The sequence below is a fragment of the Adiantum capillus-veneris genome, chromosome 23 (assembly GCF_014529385.1).
Source record: "Adiantum capillus-veneris isolate H3 chromosome 23, ASM1452938v2, whole genome shotgun sequence".
Lineage (NCBI taxonomy): Eukaryota > Viridiplantae > Streptophyta > Polypodiopsida > Polypodiales > Pteridaceae > Adiantum > Adiantum capillus-veneris.
In genome coordinates this window covers 68,253,683-68,268,940 of record NC_140953.1, presented here as the reverse complement: position 1 = coordinate 68,268,940, position 15,258 = coordinate 68,253,683, and the positions used below count along the sequence as shown (strand labels likewise).

General features: G+C 42.6%; 1 protein-coding gene across 2 annotated transcripts; it reads right to left on the bottom strand.

Annotated features, from left to right (window-relative positions):
* Window positions 1-107: 107 nt before the first annotated feature.
* On the bottom strand, window positions 108-14,976 carry LOC147427919 (S-adenosyl-L-methionine-dependent methyltransferases superfamily protein). Of its 2 annotated transcripts, XM_086496330.1 has the most exons (13): window positions 14,744-14,976; window positions 3,521-3,579; window positions 3,384-3,437; window positions 3,172-3,310; window positions 2,698-2,780; window positions 2,421-2,519; window positions 2,279-2,332; window positions 1,753-1,897; window positions 1,568-1,629; window positions 1,409-1,499; window positions 1,233-1,316; window positions 536-697; window positions 108-441 (listed from the first exon to the last, which is right to left on the bottom strand). In XM_086496330.1, exons 1-13 carry the CDS (start codon window positions 14,925-14,927, stop codon window positions 236-238), a joined length of 1,422 nt encoding a protein of 473 aa, XP_086352456.1. In that variant the 5' UTR covers window positions 14,928-14,976; the 3' UTR covers window positions 108-235. The 2 variants fall into 2 exon arrangements, with proteins under 2 accessions (XP_086352456.1, XP_086352457.1); XM_086496331.1 differs by lacking the exons at window positions 2,279-2,332; window positions 2,421-2,519.
* Window positions 14,977-15,258: the final 282 nt, after the last annotated feature.

Sequence of the window (15,258 nt, the reverse complement as noted above, 5' to 3'; positions counted from 1 at the left end):
TCAGGCCAGCAATCCTAAGGCACAAAAGACCTGTGTGTGTGTGTGTGTGTGTGTGTGTGTGTGTGTGTGAGAGAGAGAGAGAGAGAGAGAGGGAGAGAGACCTGTCAAAGTACAAACGATAAAGACTATGGAATGCTTGCATTTCTGGCTTCCCACTACTGGAAGAACTACAAAATGGCCCACATTTACTGGGGCAGAGGTGATGATATCTGAACTGGAGACATTAGTGTCACCACTACAACTGTTCTCTCTTGTGTTTCCGCTTGCGTTTTTTGCTCTTCTTCTTTTTTCCAGAAGAGCTACAGTGTTCATCATTTTCTTGATTATATTTTCTCAGCAATAGGTCGTCCGAGCTAACTGTCACTGAGGAGTTTCGCTCAAAAAGTGCAATAAAGAATCCATCCATCTCTTCAGAGGGCTTCACTCGCAGTAAATTTGTGGCTGCATTCGACAGAAATTTACCTTTGAATGATAACAGAGGCAGCACAGAAGTATTAGAATGAAGGATTTAAAAAAGCTTTTGCTGCAACTTTACCGCCTTCAAAGACGGGAAGCCCACGCTGTTGCCATTGTGGGATGGGATGGCCCAATCGAAATCCATTATCATGCGCAAAGTCAAGTACTGCACTTACAACGTCCTCATTTTCTTGTTGGTGGACAGAGCAGGTGCTGTACACAACACGTTCCACCACAGGGACTGCAACACAGCAATAGTCAGAGTCGGGCTACAGAGCCACTAAATGAGTAAAGCATTAGTCCCAAAGCTTCAAAGTCTTACTAGACTCTATGCCAAAGAAAAAAGAGAAAAACATGAACAAAGTCAAAAGAGAACTTGATGCTTGTCAATGCGGATGATTGCATTGAAGATAAGGTGTCTGGTAAATTCTCTACTACTCAAGGACTACTGACGGAGAAAACAAGAAGCAACAAGAATTTCCAATGACAAATGTCAGAATGGAAGTAGTATAACAAGCTTAAGCAGACGCTCTTGAGTTTCTCATAAAAGACGACAAGAATCTACTTTTCGACCAACTCTGTTGTACAAGTTTCTTCATCCCTAGGTTGAAAAGTTATGAGAAAACAAAACCCTAAACCCTAAAATTGATCCAGAAAGGAGAACTTCTAAGTGTAAACGAAATACAGGTTTCTTCCAAATGTGAAAAAGTGGCCTTCAAGAAGAAGCCAAAAGCGCTGATATGCCCACATAAAGGAAAAGAAATGGAGATGCGCACATGATAAGGCAAACCTAAGTGCCGTTTTCTGAAAATTTGCAAGCTTCTGGATTCTTTGGGCATCTACACCGCCAGGTTCCTTGGCTTCAAATAGAAAGCCAAGTATAAGTAGCAGCATACTAAGATCATCTATAGATGTTTCACACAGCCAAAATCCACAAGTCTTTTTTACTGACAACTATTTGCAGAGGATGGCAAGAGATGATCCAAGCGCCGATAAACAGTTCCAGATCCAGAACACGAGGGATCCAAAAGAATTGCTTTCACCTGATAGCAGATGCAAACCTTGTCAAAAGATGGTCTACAATAAGAGGGGAGAAACAGGTTGATCTTACTTGAGATAGAACTGGATCGTTCACATCAAGTTTTAAAAAATCCTGGTGCATAACTTTGACATCTGTGGGCTCTTAAGGACCAAAATTTGAAGCAAACCCGATACCTATCACATATATGCACGCATGTACGTGTGCGCAAATATGCGACAACACACAGTTTACCAAGTAAAATTGTGTAAGGATACTGGAAGCACCAGCGACATCTACAGTTTCATAAAGTCTCTTGATTCGTTTCTCGTTCAATTCACATGCAAGAACCTGTCCTCTCCCTTGCATCAAAGCTGCCAGCTGCACCGTCTTATTCCCAGGAGCAGCGCAAGCATCTAGAACCTAATACACATTGATGTGAGATTGATAGAAAAGGAAGAATGCACAAGCAATAGACAACTGATAATTTTACAAATAAAATTCAGCTCATCAAACAGTACTAACAGCGGCATAGCATATCATAGTGTTAAGTGTGATCCACATGATAACCCGCAGTATTGGCTATTATTACTTGTTATGAACTCTATTGCAGAGTCTCAATGCAACGGAAGAGCATACCCATGCATCAATGCCCCCAACCACACACACATTATAAAAAGGGATTTGACTTGCTTCTACATCTCTGTAAAATAAAGTAGTCATGTACCAGCAACACAAGTAATTTAATGGGCAAAGGAATTCACTAGCATGCACCCTACTCAAAAACTAAAACTTGTAACTTACCACCCAGTCAGCTTCAGGTGCAAGGGCTAATGCTGGTAAGCAGCTTGCCTTACCCTGCAAACAATGCCAAAACCCAAAGTTCTCCCAATCTTCTGCCCTATTATGCATACTAAGACATAGAACTTATGGAAAGTTTGCCAACCTGTAATATCAGAGATCCATTTAATACAAGTGAATGTGTATGCAAATCGATGTCAGCAGGTAATGTGAGCAAACCAGGTACAAGATCATCAACCTCAACCTAATACAGGACATCAGGCTGATAACAATGGCTCAAAACTTGATCAAGGTTCCTCATACTAGATATATAATCACAAACATAGTCATCAGGTAAATTTCTTTCAACAACCTTGCAAAATGCATCATAGAACCTCACCCACTCACATGTTCATGCATATTACGAAGAAAGTAAGCCTTACCAGCAATGTTTCCCGCAGCATTTCTAGAGCCTTATCTACTTCTATCTTCAAAGAGTTTACACGAACATACCGCACGCGGGGACCTGTCTGCAAGAACCGACTCACTAAATGTTTTATAGGAGACACCCAACAAAGGCAATAAGGATCTTAACTGAAATTGAGAGTACATTCATCTACCAAGCAAACAATAATGAAAAAAACAACACTAGCTTGACTGCTGTTGCAATGTATATCATTAGCACAGGATAATGCTGGCATGAGCATAATCACATAAGCAGCCAGCCAAGCTCTTCAGTTGTGGTCCTTTCAGGTTTCCTAGCCAACAATTCATTATCTGTAACTTTCTTATCATTGCTTGCAAAAGCTTGCCTTACTTTCTCAAAAGCATTAGATTCATGGCAGCCGAGCAAATCACAGTCTACGCCAATTAACCCAAAACGAAATGAGACAATCGAGGAGCACAAACAGACATACCAAAATTACAATCTGCAGCAGGCAGCAACTCTTCAGCACGTGAAACCTTCTTCTTCACCATTAGCCGAGCTAAAGCAGCCCGAATTGCACTCTTTCGAGCAAGCACAAAGTCTTCAATATCCTTGGTCGCTTCAAACTCCTACACAAAATGAAGCTTATTCTTTCAGACTCCGCACATTACCACCCTTGCAATGGCCAAAGTGATTGCAGACCTTGCCAAATAGGAGCTCATATGTAGCGACATAAAAATCTTCTACATGGTGCATCTGCAGGCACCACACAGTGTGCTGATAATGACTGCGAAACATATTTAGAAAGACAGCAAGGAAATTTCGCAGAAAAAATTTACTTTGCTCTTTTGCTTCAGAACTTCAGCATTCTCCAAAACTTCTTTGATAACTGGAAGGTCTACATTCACCAAATCGAGTTAACAGACATTGAACCTGACCTCATGAGGCGTTTACAGACACACTGTAGGTTGTGTGCCTGAGAATGAACAAGTCCCTTAAGCTATTAATATCATTCACACTGATAAATTTGGCAAACAGGCAAACTCTAAAAGAAAACCCTCTTCTCAATGTACACCCAATACACAGTCAAACCAACAAAGAATGCCAAAGCAAAGAGTTGAAAAATAGTTTGACTCAACATACAAAAAGATGCTCCGTTATATAATATCCCCAACTTGCAAAAGCTGTGAAGCTTAACTGACTACAGGAAGGCATGGAACTCAAAATTTTCATTGGCTGACCTGCTCAGTGCACAAAATTGAACACAGACAGGCTTTTAGAAAATCTATGCACTTCTCCATCTTACTGTCTCTCTTGAATCCTGCCTAGAGCACAAGATCAAACGCAGTTGAGCTCTATTTTTAGAACCAGAAACACTTGCTTTGTATCTACACATAGGGCTGAGGCCCATCATGCTTTTGTCACCAACATAGTCAGGCCATGAAGAACCGTGTCTTCTTTGAAGATGTGCGCTTGCCCTTGCTTCGTTTACCAGTCACAGAATCTGGGAACACAAATCTGAGAATGATGCCTTACTTTTTATTATGACTTTTAAGTTATGAATCACGATATTCATTGTGCTGCCTCTAATTAGGTAATTTTTTTCGTGGATGTATGTTTCACCATGCAAATGTTTGCAAAAGTTAAAAAGTATGTATGAATATGATTTGGGATTTCATTCTATAGCCTGGGATATCAGGGTTGGCCCAAATTTTGGTACCAAACAGCTAACAATGGAACTTTTTGCCCCAAACATGCAATTTTTTGCTTTATTTTATGTTCTAAAGTAAAATTGTTTGAAGATAGGGGAATCTTTCATGCACCTTATCGTGTATCTGCCTACTTTTTTTTAATGCGTATGAAATCTGACGTATGGTCTTCTCAAGAGCTCTAAACCATACTTTTTCCATACTTTCATACCTGTAATCATATGCCAAATGAATGGCGTATGAAAAAGGTCACTCTTTTCTTACGAAAAGAAGCACCGACAAAGTGGCTTAAAATTCAAGAGACTTTTTATTTCCTCGTGGATCACTCAAGAGTATGAACGTGACGTGATTATCGCCTATAATCATTTTCAGATGGCCAAGGCAAATACTTCGCGAAAACTTTTGGGATGTTTTCTACCTGTCTCATCTTTTAAAAAGATCAATTTTAAGCAGCAAATCGAGCGATTTTGTTGTGGACTACCCAAAGAGATACGAGCTTACTGCTTGTTACAGAAATCTGAGTCCATATAGCAGTTGATAGGACATGCTAAGCAAGGATTTGCTATGCATTCAGGTGACTTGACTTATCCAACAGAACAACCTTCGACAAGTGATGACAGAAGAAGAGGAAAGAAAGGAACAGAAAGACGAATACCTCAAGACGGGAAAGTGCTTTGACTGTGGGGAACAAGGACATATTTGTATGGTTCCCCAAAAAGGCACAAGAATGAGAACAACTGACAAACTGAAATAGAACTGAGCGAGAAGATACTCGCTCCAAAACACATACTCGATAAGAAAATTGAAAGAGATACTGATGTGCTGACAACAATCTGTTTTATAACTTTATGAAGGAACGATTTTAAAATACGAAATTTTCGAAGATGACTTTGATTATGGACACAAACAAAGTGGATAAACACTGTGAATGAAGGTGCATGAGACTGAGAGATAGAGAGAGAAGAATACGACACCAGAATGTTGTCAAACCCTCCTCCGAAGGCCCCACTCTCTATGGCGAGAGCGGTCTACTATTGATTGCACAAATCTCTACAATGCTTTGGACTTGCCAACGATGTCGACGACAACGAGACGGGTTGAAATCTGAAAATGCTAATGGCTGAAATCTGCAAATCTTTATCTTCTGAATTCTGACTCTATGTCGGAGACGACGGCGATGGCGACGATGTGACGACGACAAGCTGAAAACGCAGATGCTGAAATCTGCGTTTTCCGGGCTGAATCTGCAAACTACGCTGGATCTGACCGTGCAGCGAGGAACTGCTGCGAGAAGGTGAGATCTGCAAGGTTTGGGACTTCTTCTGCAATGTCTGACTGCTGAAAACTGAAAACGCTGATGCTTCTTGGTGTTCCGTCACGGTGAATCTTCAAACGCTATGCTGATCTGCAAACCAAAAACGCTAGGACTGAAAACTGTTCTGCTGCGGGGAATCTGCTAACGCTAGGTCTGATCTGCTGTCATGCGATGGAATCTGCTAACACTAGCGCTGATCTGTTGTCGTGCTGTGGCCGGGCTAATCTGCAATGCAAAAACGCTAGGCCTTCTGATGGCTGAAAACGCTAGGTTTTACCAGCGGTGGGGGATCTTGCTGAGAAGGTGCATGTTGAACACGAAGTTCCTGCTGCCTCTTTTGCCAGAAAGTGCTAGCGCTAGGTTTCTTGATATACTTGCTTAGTGAATTTGCCCTACCTAGTTCCCAACAAAAGTCACTTAAAATAATAAGTGAAAATTGTCAAAAATAGGGAAAATAGGTCTATGCACTGTAAAAATGCTATTGATGGGTTCTGATGGAAATCTGATGGTCATGTTGTGTGCAACCAGATAATATGCATCTACTCTAAGTGTCTGGACATGCACAGTCTGCGAACAGACTCACAAAAGTGCCACATCACTTCCTATTCTAGACTGACTGAACTGAACTGAACCCATGTCGTGAAGTAGCTTGTCGACATACACATAGGGTTAGATGTGCACGTGACATCCCCTTCTTATCAAAGTGAGGTACTGGTACTGAACTGTATGGCATCGAGGGAGATCGCCAACAGTGTTTGGAATCCTGTGAAGGACTCTTCGTCGGCCGACTCTAATGCGTGGATCATGCGATACTTGAACTTCATAAAGGTCTGCAACGCTTGCTTCTTTGGGCCACGCCGATAGCAACACAATCTTCTGAGGGTCCTTTAATGCGTCTATAGTCATGCGTCTACCTTCTTCAAGAATCTCCGAGAGTGAAAATTCCTGAAACCACTTCCAACACAAAAACATGAACATACCCATTCCATGAAAAGTGACTGGAAAAATACTATTCCTTCGAAAAAACTGTGCATGCAATGCAGATGAACAAAGTGACAGAGTGCCAAACCGTTCATCAAACATATGCAAACAATGGGGTCGAATCTTGACTTCCTGATCTAAATCAATCAACTGTGGCAAATCACAATGGAAATGCCGATGCTCGATGCTCAATCCTTCTTGTGCTCTTTTGGATACTGTATCATGCCAAGAAAGAGACAGAGAATGTGAATCCCTTGGGTGCAAACATTTCATCTTTTCATGAATCATCCACATACATCCGTGTTCATTCATGAGTTAATCGTGTTCAGCGTACAATATGTCATGCCTATGAAAAGGGATCACATAAGGACTGTGACTAAAATACAGGAAAGCATCACGAATGGAACACTCGAACAATGCGTACTAACTAATCACTCGTACACATAATACTTCCTATGAGGGTTCTTGGGACCTAGGCTCGAGAGCCAAGATCGGTTCTTCGGGACCTATGGAATCTTCTTGTGGGGAAAGTGGACCTCAACTCGAAAGCCAAGATCGGTTCTTTCTGAGAGGGTTCTGTAGACCTCGAATTGAGAGCCAAGATCAGTTCTTCGTGATTGATCGAATTGCAATGAGATTAGCTTCACTAGAAAAAGCATCAACCAAACCATCATCCTTGTGAACAATCACATCAATATCTTGCAAATCATCATGCAATTCATCATGCTTGTCATTATCATGCAAATCATCATATAAATCTTCATGTGTGTCATGCTTTGGAGAAGAAGAGACGGAGAGAGTCTTCTTCTTCTGATTTTGTTCAAACTACGTCTGCACAATTGAAAAGAGTCGCACGAACTCTTTCATGTGTTGGTCGCTCTTCTCTTTTCTTGCTTTATTCTCGCGATTAAATTTGGCCTGTCTTTCTTTGTTCTCTGCTTGTCTTTCTTCGCGCTCACGATTCAATTTGGCTTGTCGTTCTTTGGCTTCCAACCGTGCTTGCTCGCGCTCACGTGCTATGGCTGCCATTCCTTCTTCGTACTTGCGATCAATTTCTGCTTTTCTTGCGTCGCGTTCTAACTTGCTGTCCATAAACATCTGCTCCAACTCCTCCATAGGAGGTAGTGCAATCCTTGGCGTAGATGGGAAAGGGAGAGGGTCGGACAAACCTCCTGGTGGAGAAAATTCTTCTTTGCCACTGCTTGCTCATCACCTTCATGCAAAGTATCCATTCCGCTTCGGGTGATGACCATCCACTGAAGTCTTGGGTCCTTAAGTTCACGAGGAACTTGGGTTCTTGTGGGTCTTGGTTCTTGGGTTCTTGGGGGTCTTGAGGTTCCTGAGGTTCTTGAGTCTTGAGGTTCTTGAGGTGCTTGGAGTCTTGAGAGTTTCTTGAGGTTCTTCTTTAGCTTGCAATTTGTGTTAGAGAAGGATCTTCTCTTCACCCGAGCTCTTCTCTTTCCCGCGGGCGCACCCCTTGGCGGCCTTGCGCTCACACCAAGGTTGCTTTTCCTACCTCACGTCAATTGGCCGGCCGCTAAGTGCACGGTCCTCTCTCAATGAGTGAAAAGAGAAACAAGGGGAGGCTGGACAAGCCCTTCTTTCTTGGGTTTCCTATCACTCTTCAAAAACACGATTAGGAATCGACAGGCCCAAGAGGTCTTGGGTTACGTGCGACCGCAACAAGCAAAAAAAAATTATTATGGTTCTTTCCTTGAGTGATACAGAACACTACCAAAGCTTTGATACCAATGTAAGGTGAAGCGGAAGTGAATGTTGAACTTTGCTCAAGATGAGTGCTTCGAACTGTGCTCAAGGGTTCCTTTTACTTACGGAAGGGAGAGCCTTCCGTTCCTTTAGTGAGAGAGTGCAACGGACACAAACAAAGTGGATAAACACTGTGAATGAAGGTGCATGAGATTGAGAGATAGAGAGAAGAATACGACACCAGAATGTTGTTAAACCCTCCTCCAAAGGCCCCACTCTCTATGACGAGATCAGTCTACTATTGATTGGACAAATCTCTACAATGCTTTGGACTTGCCGACGATGTCGACGACGATGAGGGCGACGACGAGACAGGCTAAAATCTGAAAATGCTAATGGCTGAAATCTGCAGATCTTTATCTGCTGAATTCTGACTCTATGTCGAAGACGACGGCGATGATGACGACACACTGAAAATGCACATGCTGAAATCTGCGTTTTCCGGGCTGAATCTGCAAACTACCCTGGATTTGACTGTGCGGCGAGGAACTGCTGGGAAGGTGAGATCTGCGAGGTTTGGGACTTCTTCTGCGATGTCTGACTGCTTAAAACTGAAAACGCTGATGCTTCTTGGTGTTCCGTCGCAGTGAATCTTCAAAACGCTATGCTGATCTGCAAACCAAAAACGCTAGGGCTGAAAACTGTTCTGTTGCGGGGAATCTGCTAGCTCTAGGTCTGATTTGTCATGCGATGGAATTCGCTAACGCTAGGACTGATCTTTTGTCGTGCTGTGGCCGGGCTGATCTGCAATGCAAAAACGCTGGGCCTGCTGATGGTTGAAAACGCTAGGTTTTACTGCCAGTGGGGGATCTTGCTGAGAAGGTGCATGTTGAACGTGAAGTTCCTACTGTCTCTTCTGCCAGAAAGTGCTAGCGCTAGGTTTCTTGATATACTTGCTTAGTGAATTTGCCCTACCCAATTCCCAACAAAAGTCACTTAATAATAATAAGTGAAAATTGTCAAAAATAGGGAAAATAGATCTATGCACTGTAAAAATGCTACTGATGGGTTATGATGGAAATTTGATGGTCATGCTGTGTGCAACCAGAAGATATGCATCTACTCAAGTGTCTGGACATGCACGGTCTGCGAACAGACTCACAAAAGTGCCAGAGAAATCTGATGGTCATGCTATGTACAACCAGAGGATATGCATCTACTCTAAGTGTCTCAACATGCACGGTCTGCGAACAGACTCACAAAAGTGCCAGATCACTTTCTATTTTAGACTGACTAAACTGAACTGAACCCCATGTCGTGAAGTAGCTTGTCCACGTACACAGGGTAAGATGTACACGTAACACCAGTGATTCATAAAGTTGAAGTTACCCCATCTAAAGAGTACCTTGAGAAGATTTCCTCTTCCCCAAATATTCGCAGTTACTGAAAGATTTTGAACCAGAAATCTTACATCGCATAAAGAATCTTGAAGATCGATCTCTTGTTGCAGTTAACCTGATTAAGCCAGATTCTTCTTAAAAGTCTTTGAATAATGCAATGACATGGGATTTAGCACTCAAAGCAAAAAGGTTTCGCAAGAAGCAAAGGTTCAAGACAAAGGTTTCCGATAACTCAAAGATTAAAGATTTTCAAAGATTCAATGCTTTTCCAAAGTTCTATCAACATCAGAAAACACTGCTTTGACACAGGCTCTCATTTTAAATGGGAGGCAATGTCACGATTGTGACTATGTTAACAGTATTACATCTACTCCTAGTTGCAGATACGCAAAGTGCCATGCCAAGGAAAACCCCTACGCTTGGATGGTCACATCCTTTCGCCCAAAAGAAGTCTCTTCGCCAAAATCCACACTCCTTCGACGACTGGTCACACCCCTTCGCTCTACGAGTACGACTCTTCGCCCAATGGTTGCAGCTCTTCGCCAAAGGATGTGTCTTTACGTCTAAAGTCATGTCTCGTCACCACAAGACACGTCTTTTCATTTGTGTCTCTTCATCTCCTATATAAGGAGCCCTTGTATCACACATTCAATCAACACAGAGTCTTATGAGTCTTGTTTCTGAGTACAGTTAAAGTTTCTTGAGTCTTAATCATGAGTTTAAGTACTTAATTAAGGATTAGTACCTAGAATCCTTACAGTCGGTACCTAGAGTCAGTGTCTACTGAACTGGCTGATGGCTTATCTCTGATTTCACAAGCGTAATCGAGGGCACTTACAATTCTTTCAAGAGGAGGGTATGTCACAATTTGATGATGTGGCACAACTGTACGGACCAACTCATGATTTGGCACAATTGTACGAACGACAGAGAATTGCACTTGCATGCTGACATGACAATAGTATGAATCTCCGCGTTTTGCACTGACATGCCATGTGGCAGGCTATAGGGATTTCCGCAATTTCCATTAGCTGCTTTTGCCCAGTGCTTTTGAATTTGCAACTTTTCATGTACTTGCTTTTGATTTTGAGTCCAAGGGTCTTTAAATAAGAACCCAAGGCCCCTCTTTCACTCAATGTGCTAACGAGCATCTGAGCAAGACGGCCCGTGGGAGTTGTAACTTTGCTCAAGCATTAGTATAAAATGAAATACCGAAAGGGGCGCCAAATTTTTGGGGCCAATACCTGTGGGCACAGAACTACGCCGGGCCGTGTCGATTCTGTTAAAAGTGTGATAAAATTGTGAAGTATTTAAAGTGATTCTCTTGTGTGTCATGCCCGATTTCCGACTTGGGGTGTCCAAGTCTATAAAAACTGCGAGTATTCTGTATAATGCTGAAGCTCTAATACCAACTATAATGTGAGGGCACCTCGTGCCAACTGAAAAGAACAGACTGGAACAGCCTTTTAGCACTTCAAAACAGAGAGAAAGAGCGATAGAAGAGAGAGAATCCACGAGACGAGGTCACAGAGTTCCACTCCCATACAGCATGGTGCCCCTTTCCATATTTCTTTATATTGCTTCCACAAGTTACAACTGTGGGGCTCTACTTTGCTCCTCCACAAGGTAGAATCCCACAGTGAGGCCCCCCCCCCCCCCCCCCCCTTGTACATATTTAAAAGACCCCTAGCCTCTCCAAAAGCAACTCCTATGAAAAGCAACATCTTTCAAAAGCATTTGATCCAAAATCAAGCGCCTAGAGGGCTGGCCATACAGTGTTGCAATGTCAACAATTTTATAGTCTTCATCTTCTTTTCAAAGTTTAGGCCCTCCATCGAGATCTGCAAGCTGGTAGAGTTAGGATCTTTAACCTTTAGACTACAGTTGAGGTTTTATGCCCCTCGACCAAAATCTATAAGTTTAGGTAAGGTTAGGATTTTGAAGTCCTAACCCCCTTCGTCTTCAATGGTTGCCAAGTCAGCAATTTGTGACAAAATGACTAAAAAACAGCTTCACAATTCAATCTCAAGTCCACACATAGGATATGCTGCTCTTTCAAAGGATATTGACCCACAAGTCGAGCGCCCTTTGCGGTATTTCTTTATTAATTATCAAACAGCTAAGTTACAATTGTTCTCAGTGAAACCACTCATTGAACCTTAGAGCCTAGCTAAAACCAATATATACACCTAGATGATTCCAGCATAAGCCCAGATTCACCCTTAAAGGAAACTGCAAGGTATAGACCCATGGTAGTCACCCACAAGAGAATATAACCATCAGTTGAAACCAAGTTTAAGAACAACTGTTACTTTAGAAAGTGCACAAAAGCACATGTTTATTTGAAATCTAAAACGGATAACTCAAAAGCATCAAAAAATCATTTGCTATAGTTTTTGGCTACCGAAAAGCCCTCCCAACATATAAGAGCAATGTCGCATAATGGGGTTGTCCTCGTTTCGCTCATGCTCACTTTTGGCTCATTGTGTTGCACAGGCCCACTCTTTGGCTGGTTGCGAATACAAATTGAAGACCCCAAGAGCTAACTTTGCCAAATGTGGCAGAGTTGCTAGGGTGAAGCTTCGTTTTCTAGAGAAAAGTATTATCGTGAGCAAGAACAAAAAACTTTTTAGCTTTTGAATAGATTTTTTAGTTTGGTTGTGATCAACATATCGACGCCACACCTTATGCATGAAACAAATTTAAATCGCCATGTCCTCGAGTTTCGTAGTGTTTTGCATTTCATGCCACCTCTTATGCTGTGATTTGCAATGCAAATCATGACAATCCGTCCATATGACTGCTTCACAATGACTCTGCCACACCATCATGTTGTGACAGCATGCGTACACCCACTCACGACATCATTTATATGCCCATACACATGCCATGCCATCATCTTCTCAGACTGGAAGCTTGCCGCATCATCACTTTGTGACAAATCCTCTGCACGATGACTCTATAAAAAGTCCTCTTGCCCGAGAGAGAAATGTGAAAATTTTTCTTGCACAAGAGAGATAGTGTGAGACCATTCTCATCATAGGGTAAAACACCCAATAAAAAACCGGGTCCCTGTCTTGGGATCCATCGCCCCCCTAAAATAAAGCTGTTAGGCTCCAGGTTTGGGGCATAGCAGCTTCTGTGGCGAACTGGTTAGCAGTGACGAGGATTTCCTCTCAATTGTACGATCATGTGTTCAAGCCTCGTTGGCTCTGTGGTTTCGTAAACACCCTTTGCTGTCTTCCTAATTGCGGTGAATTTTGTTACACACAGAATTCTGTTCGCTATCGTGCATCCTGCGTACCTAATCGTTTGCGATGCTGCTTTTACCCGCGCTAGCCCTTGCACTCATCTCTTGAATGCGCCCTTCCATGCTCAAAACTGTGCGATACAATGGCGGCATTCGATCGCCTCGCTTAGGTGGCTCTATATAGGGTGTTTTACCTATACATGTGACTCTAAGCGTGTCGAATAGGGTATAGGTAAAACACCCTATATAGAGCCACCTAAGCGAGGCGATCGATTGCCGCCACTGTATTGCACAGTTTTGAGCATGGAAGGACACATTCAAGAGATGAGTGCAAGGGCTAGCACGGGTAAAAGTAGCATCGCAAACGATTAGGTACACAGGATGCACGATAACGAACAGAATTCTGTTGTGTAACAAAATTGACCGCGATTAGGAAGACAGCAAAAGGTGTTTACGAAACCACAGAGCCAACGAGGCTTGAACGCATGATCGTACTGAGAGAAAATCCTCGTCACTGCTAACCAGTTCGCCACAGAAGCTACTATGTCCCAAACCTGGAGCCTAACAACTTTATTTTAGGGGGGCGACGGGTCCCGAGACAAGGAACCGGTTTTTTATTGGGTGTTTTACCCTAGTTCCTCTAAAAACTCGTTTATAGGCTTTGCTCTCTAAAAGCTAGAATAGAAAACAATTTTCTATAGCAAAAAATATTTCTAAAACAAAATCAAGTTCTTTTGGGCATGAAAAACGAGAGAAAATGCAATTTCATATGTTGGAAAGAGAAAATTAGCTCTACTTTTCAATAATCAACACTCTCTAGATATAGAAGAGTCTAGAGAGAGAGTCATGTGCGGCATGGGGCTTTGACTTTAAGTTTGGCATGGCGTACCCATCTGGAGAGAGAATACATAATGACTACTAGGCCTACGTAATGGCTACTTGCACCTTTGACCTGGGCGTAAAAACCCTAAACCTACAACAGGCCACATCAAGCATTTATAACATCTACTACTTCACATATAATCTCTTATTTACACATTGGAAGAGGATTGCACCACAAGCAAGAGGTGAGCATGTACCAACACCCTTATGAGTCTGTTCACATGACCTATACATCCGGAGAATTCCATTAGTTTTGTTAGAACCCCTGCAAAACTCTCTCTGGAGCACAATCGGTTGCTTGAGTAGTTTAATCAACATTCGACAGCATTGACAAATAGCCTATAGCTAATAGAACATGCAGTTGCACTCTTACAAAGACCAAAAAAATTGAGCGTGATATGTACAGACATGTGCATTCGAAACATGTACGTTTTGGCAAATGGAGATCAAACTAATGATCACTTGGTTGAAGAGTTTGCACCTCTCCACTTCACAACTCACTTAGTGCCAATATATAGAGCAACCTTTGGCTCCCATTTGCAGCAAGCATAGTAGACAAAAAATAGAACACTTCTCTTTCCCTGATCTGGCGTTTTTGAGCAATTCATTGCGCGCCGCCGCCGCCGCCGCCGCCTCTCCTCCCCCCCCCCGCCCCCTCCCCCTCCGTCCGTCCCTCCCTTCCCTTTCCCGAGAAAACAGCCAGTACCAGCTCTCTCTCTCTCTCTCTCTCTCTCTCTCTCTCTCTCTCTCTCCCCAGACATACCACATGATATGTTTCTTTCGGTCCCCTAGGCATGCAGGATAAAAAGAGTGCTTACATTTGAGTGTTTGGCAAACAAGGGCCATAGTAGCCTTCTTGTTTCTGATAGAAGGCTGATAGATCAAGGTTTTTATGGAGGCGTTCGCGCTACGAGTGGTATCTCCATGAAGAATATTGCGCAGGAGATGCGCAGCTTGGCGCCTCGCCAACTGCACAGCGCTCTCTCTGCGAGGCGCTTTCATAGCTGGAGAATGCGCGCGCGAGATAGAAGAAGAAGAAGAGGAGAATTTTTAACGTCGTGGGAAACTATTTCAAAGATCTATCCGAGAGAGAGAGAGAGAGAGAGAGAGAGAGAGAGAGAGAGACCCAAGTATTAGGCCTACTTTTTTTGGGAGGCCAAAGGCTATAAAGATGCCTTCTCTTTTTGCATACTAAAATATTTTTTATTTAATTCGTTCATTTTGTGGGTTTATATCAAAAACCACTATGTGGCATGATTAAAGTGGTTGGGAATGTGGCCACTCTCCGAACAAGATGGATATCCTAGGAGGCTGGTAGAAGTAGGGATAAGGA

Bases quoted from the DNA above. Each gene is read 5' to 3' on its own strand.
- LOC147427919 (XM_086496330.1), bottom strand. From the start codon at position 14,927: ATGAAAGCGCCTCGCAGAGAGAGCGCTGTGCAGTTGGCGAGGCGCCAA. The intron at 3,311-3,383 runs GTCTGCAATCAC...CATTTTGTGTAG, and splicing joins ATGAGCTCCTATTTGGCAAG to GAGTTTGAAGCGACCAAGGA. The intron at 1,500-1,567 runs GTAAGATCAACC...ATCTGCTATCAG, and splicing joins ACGATCCAGTTCTATCTCAA to GTGAAAGCAATTCTTTTGGA.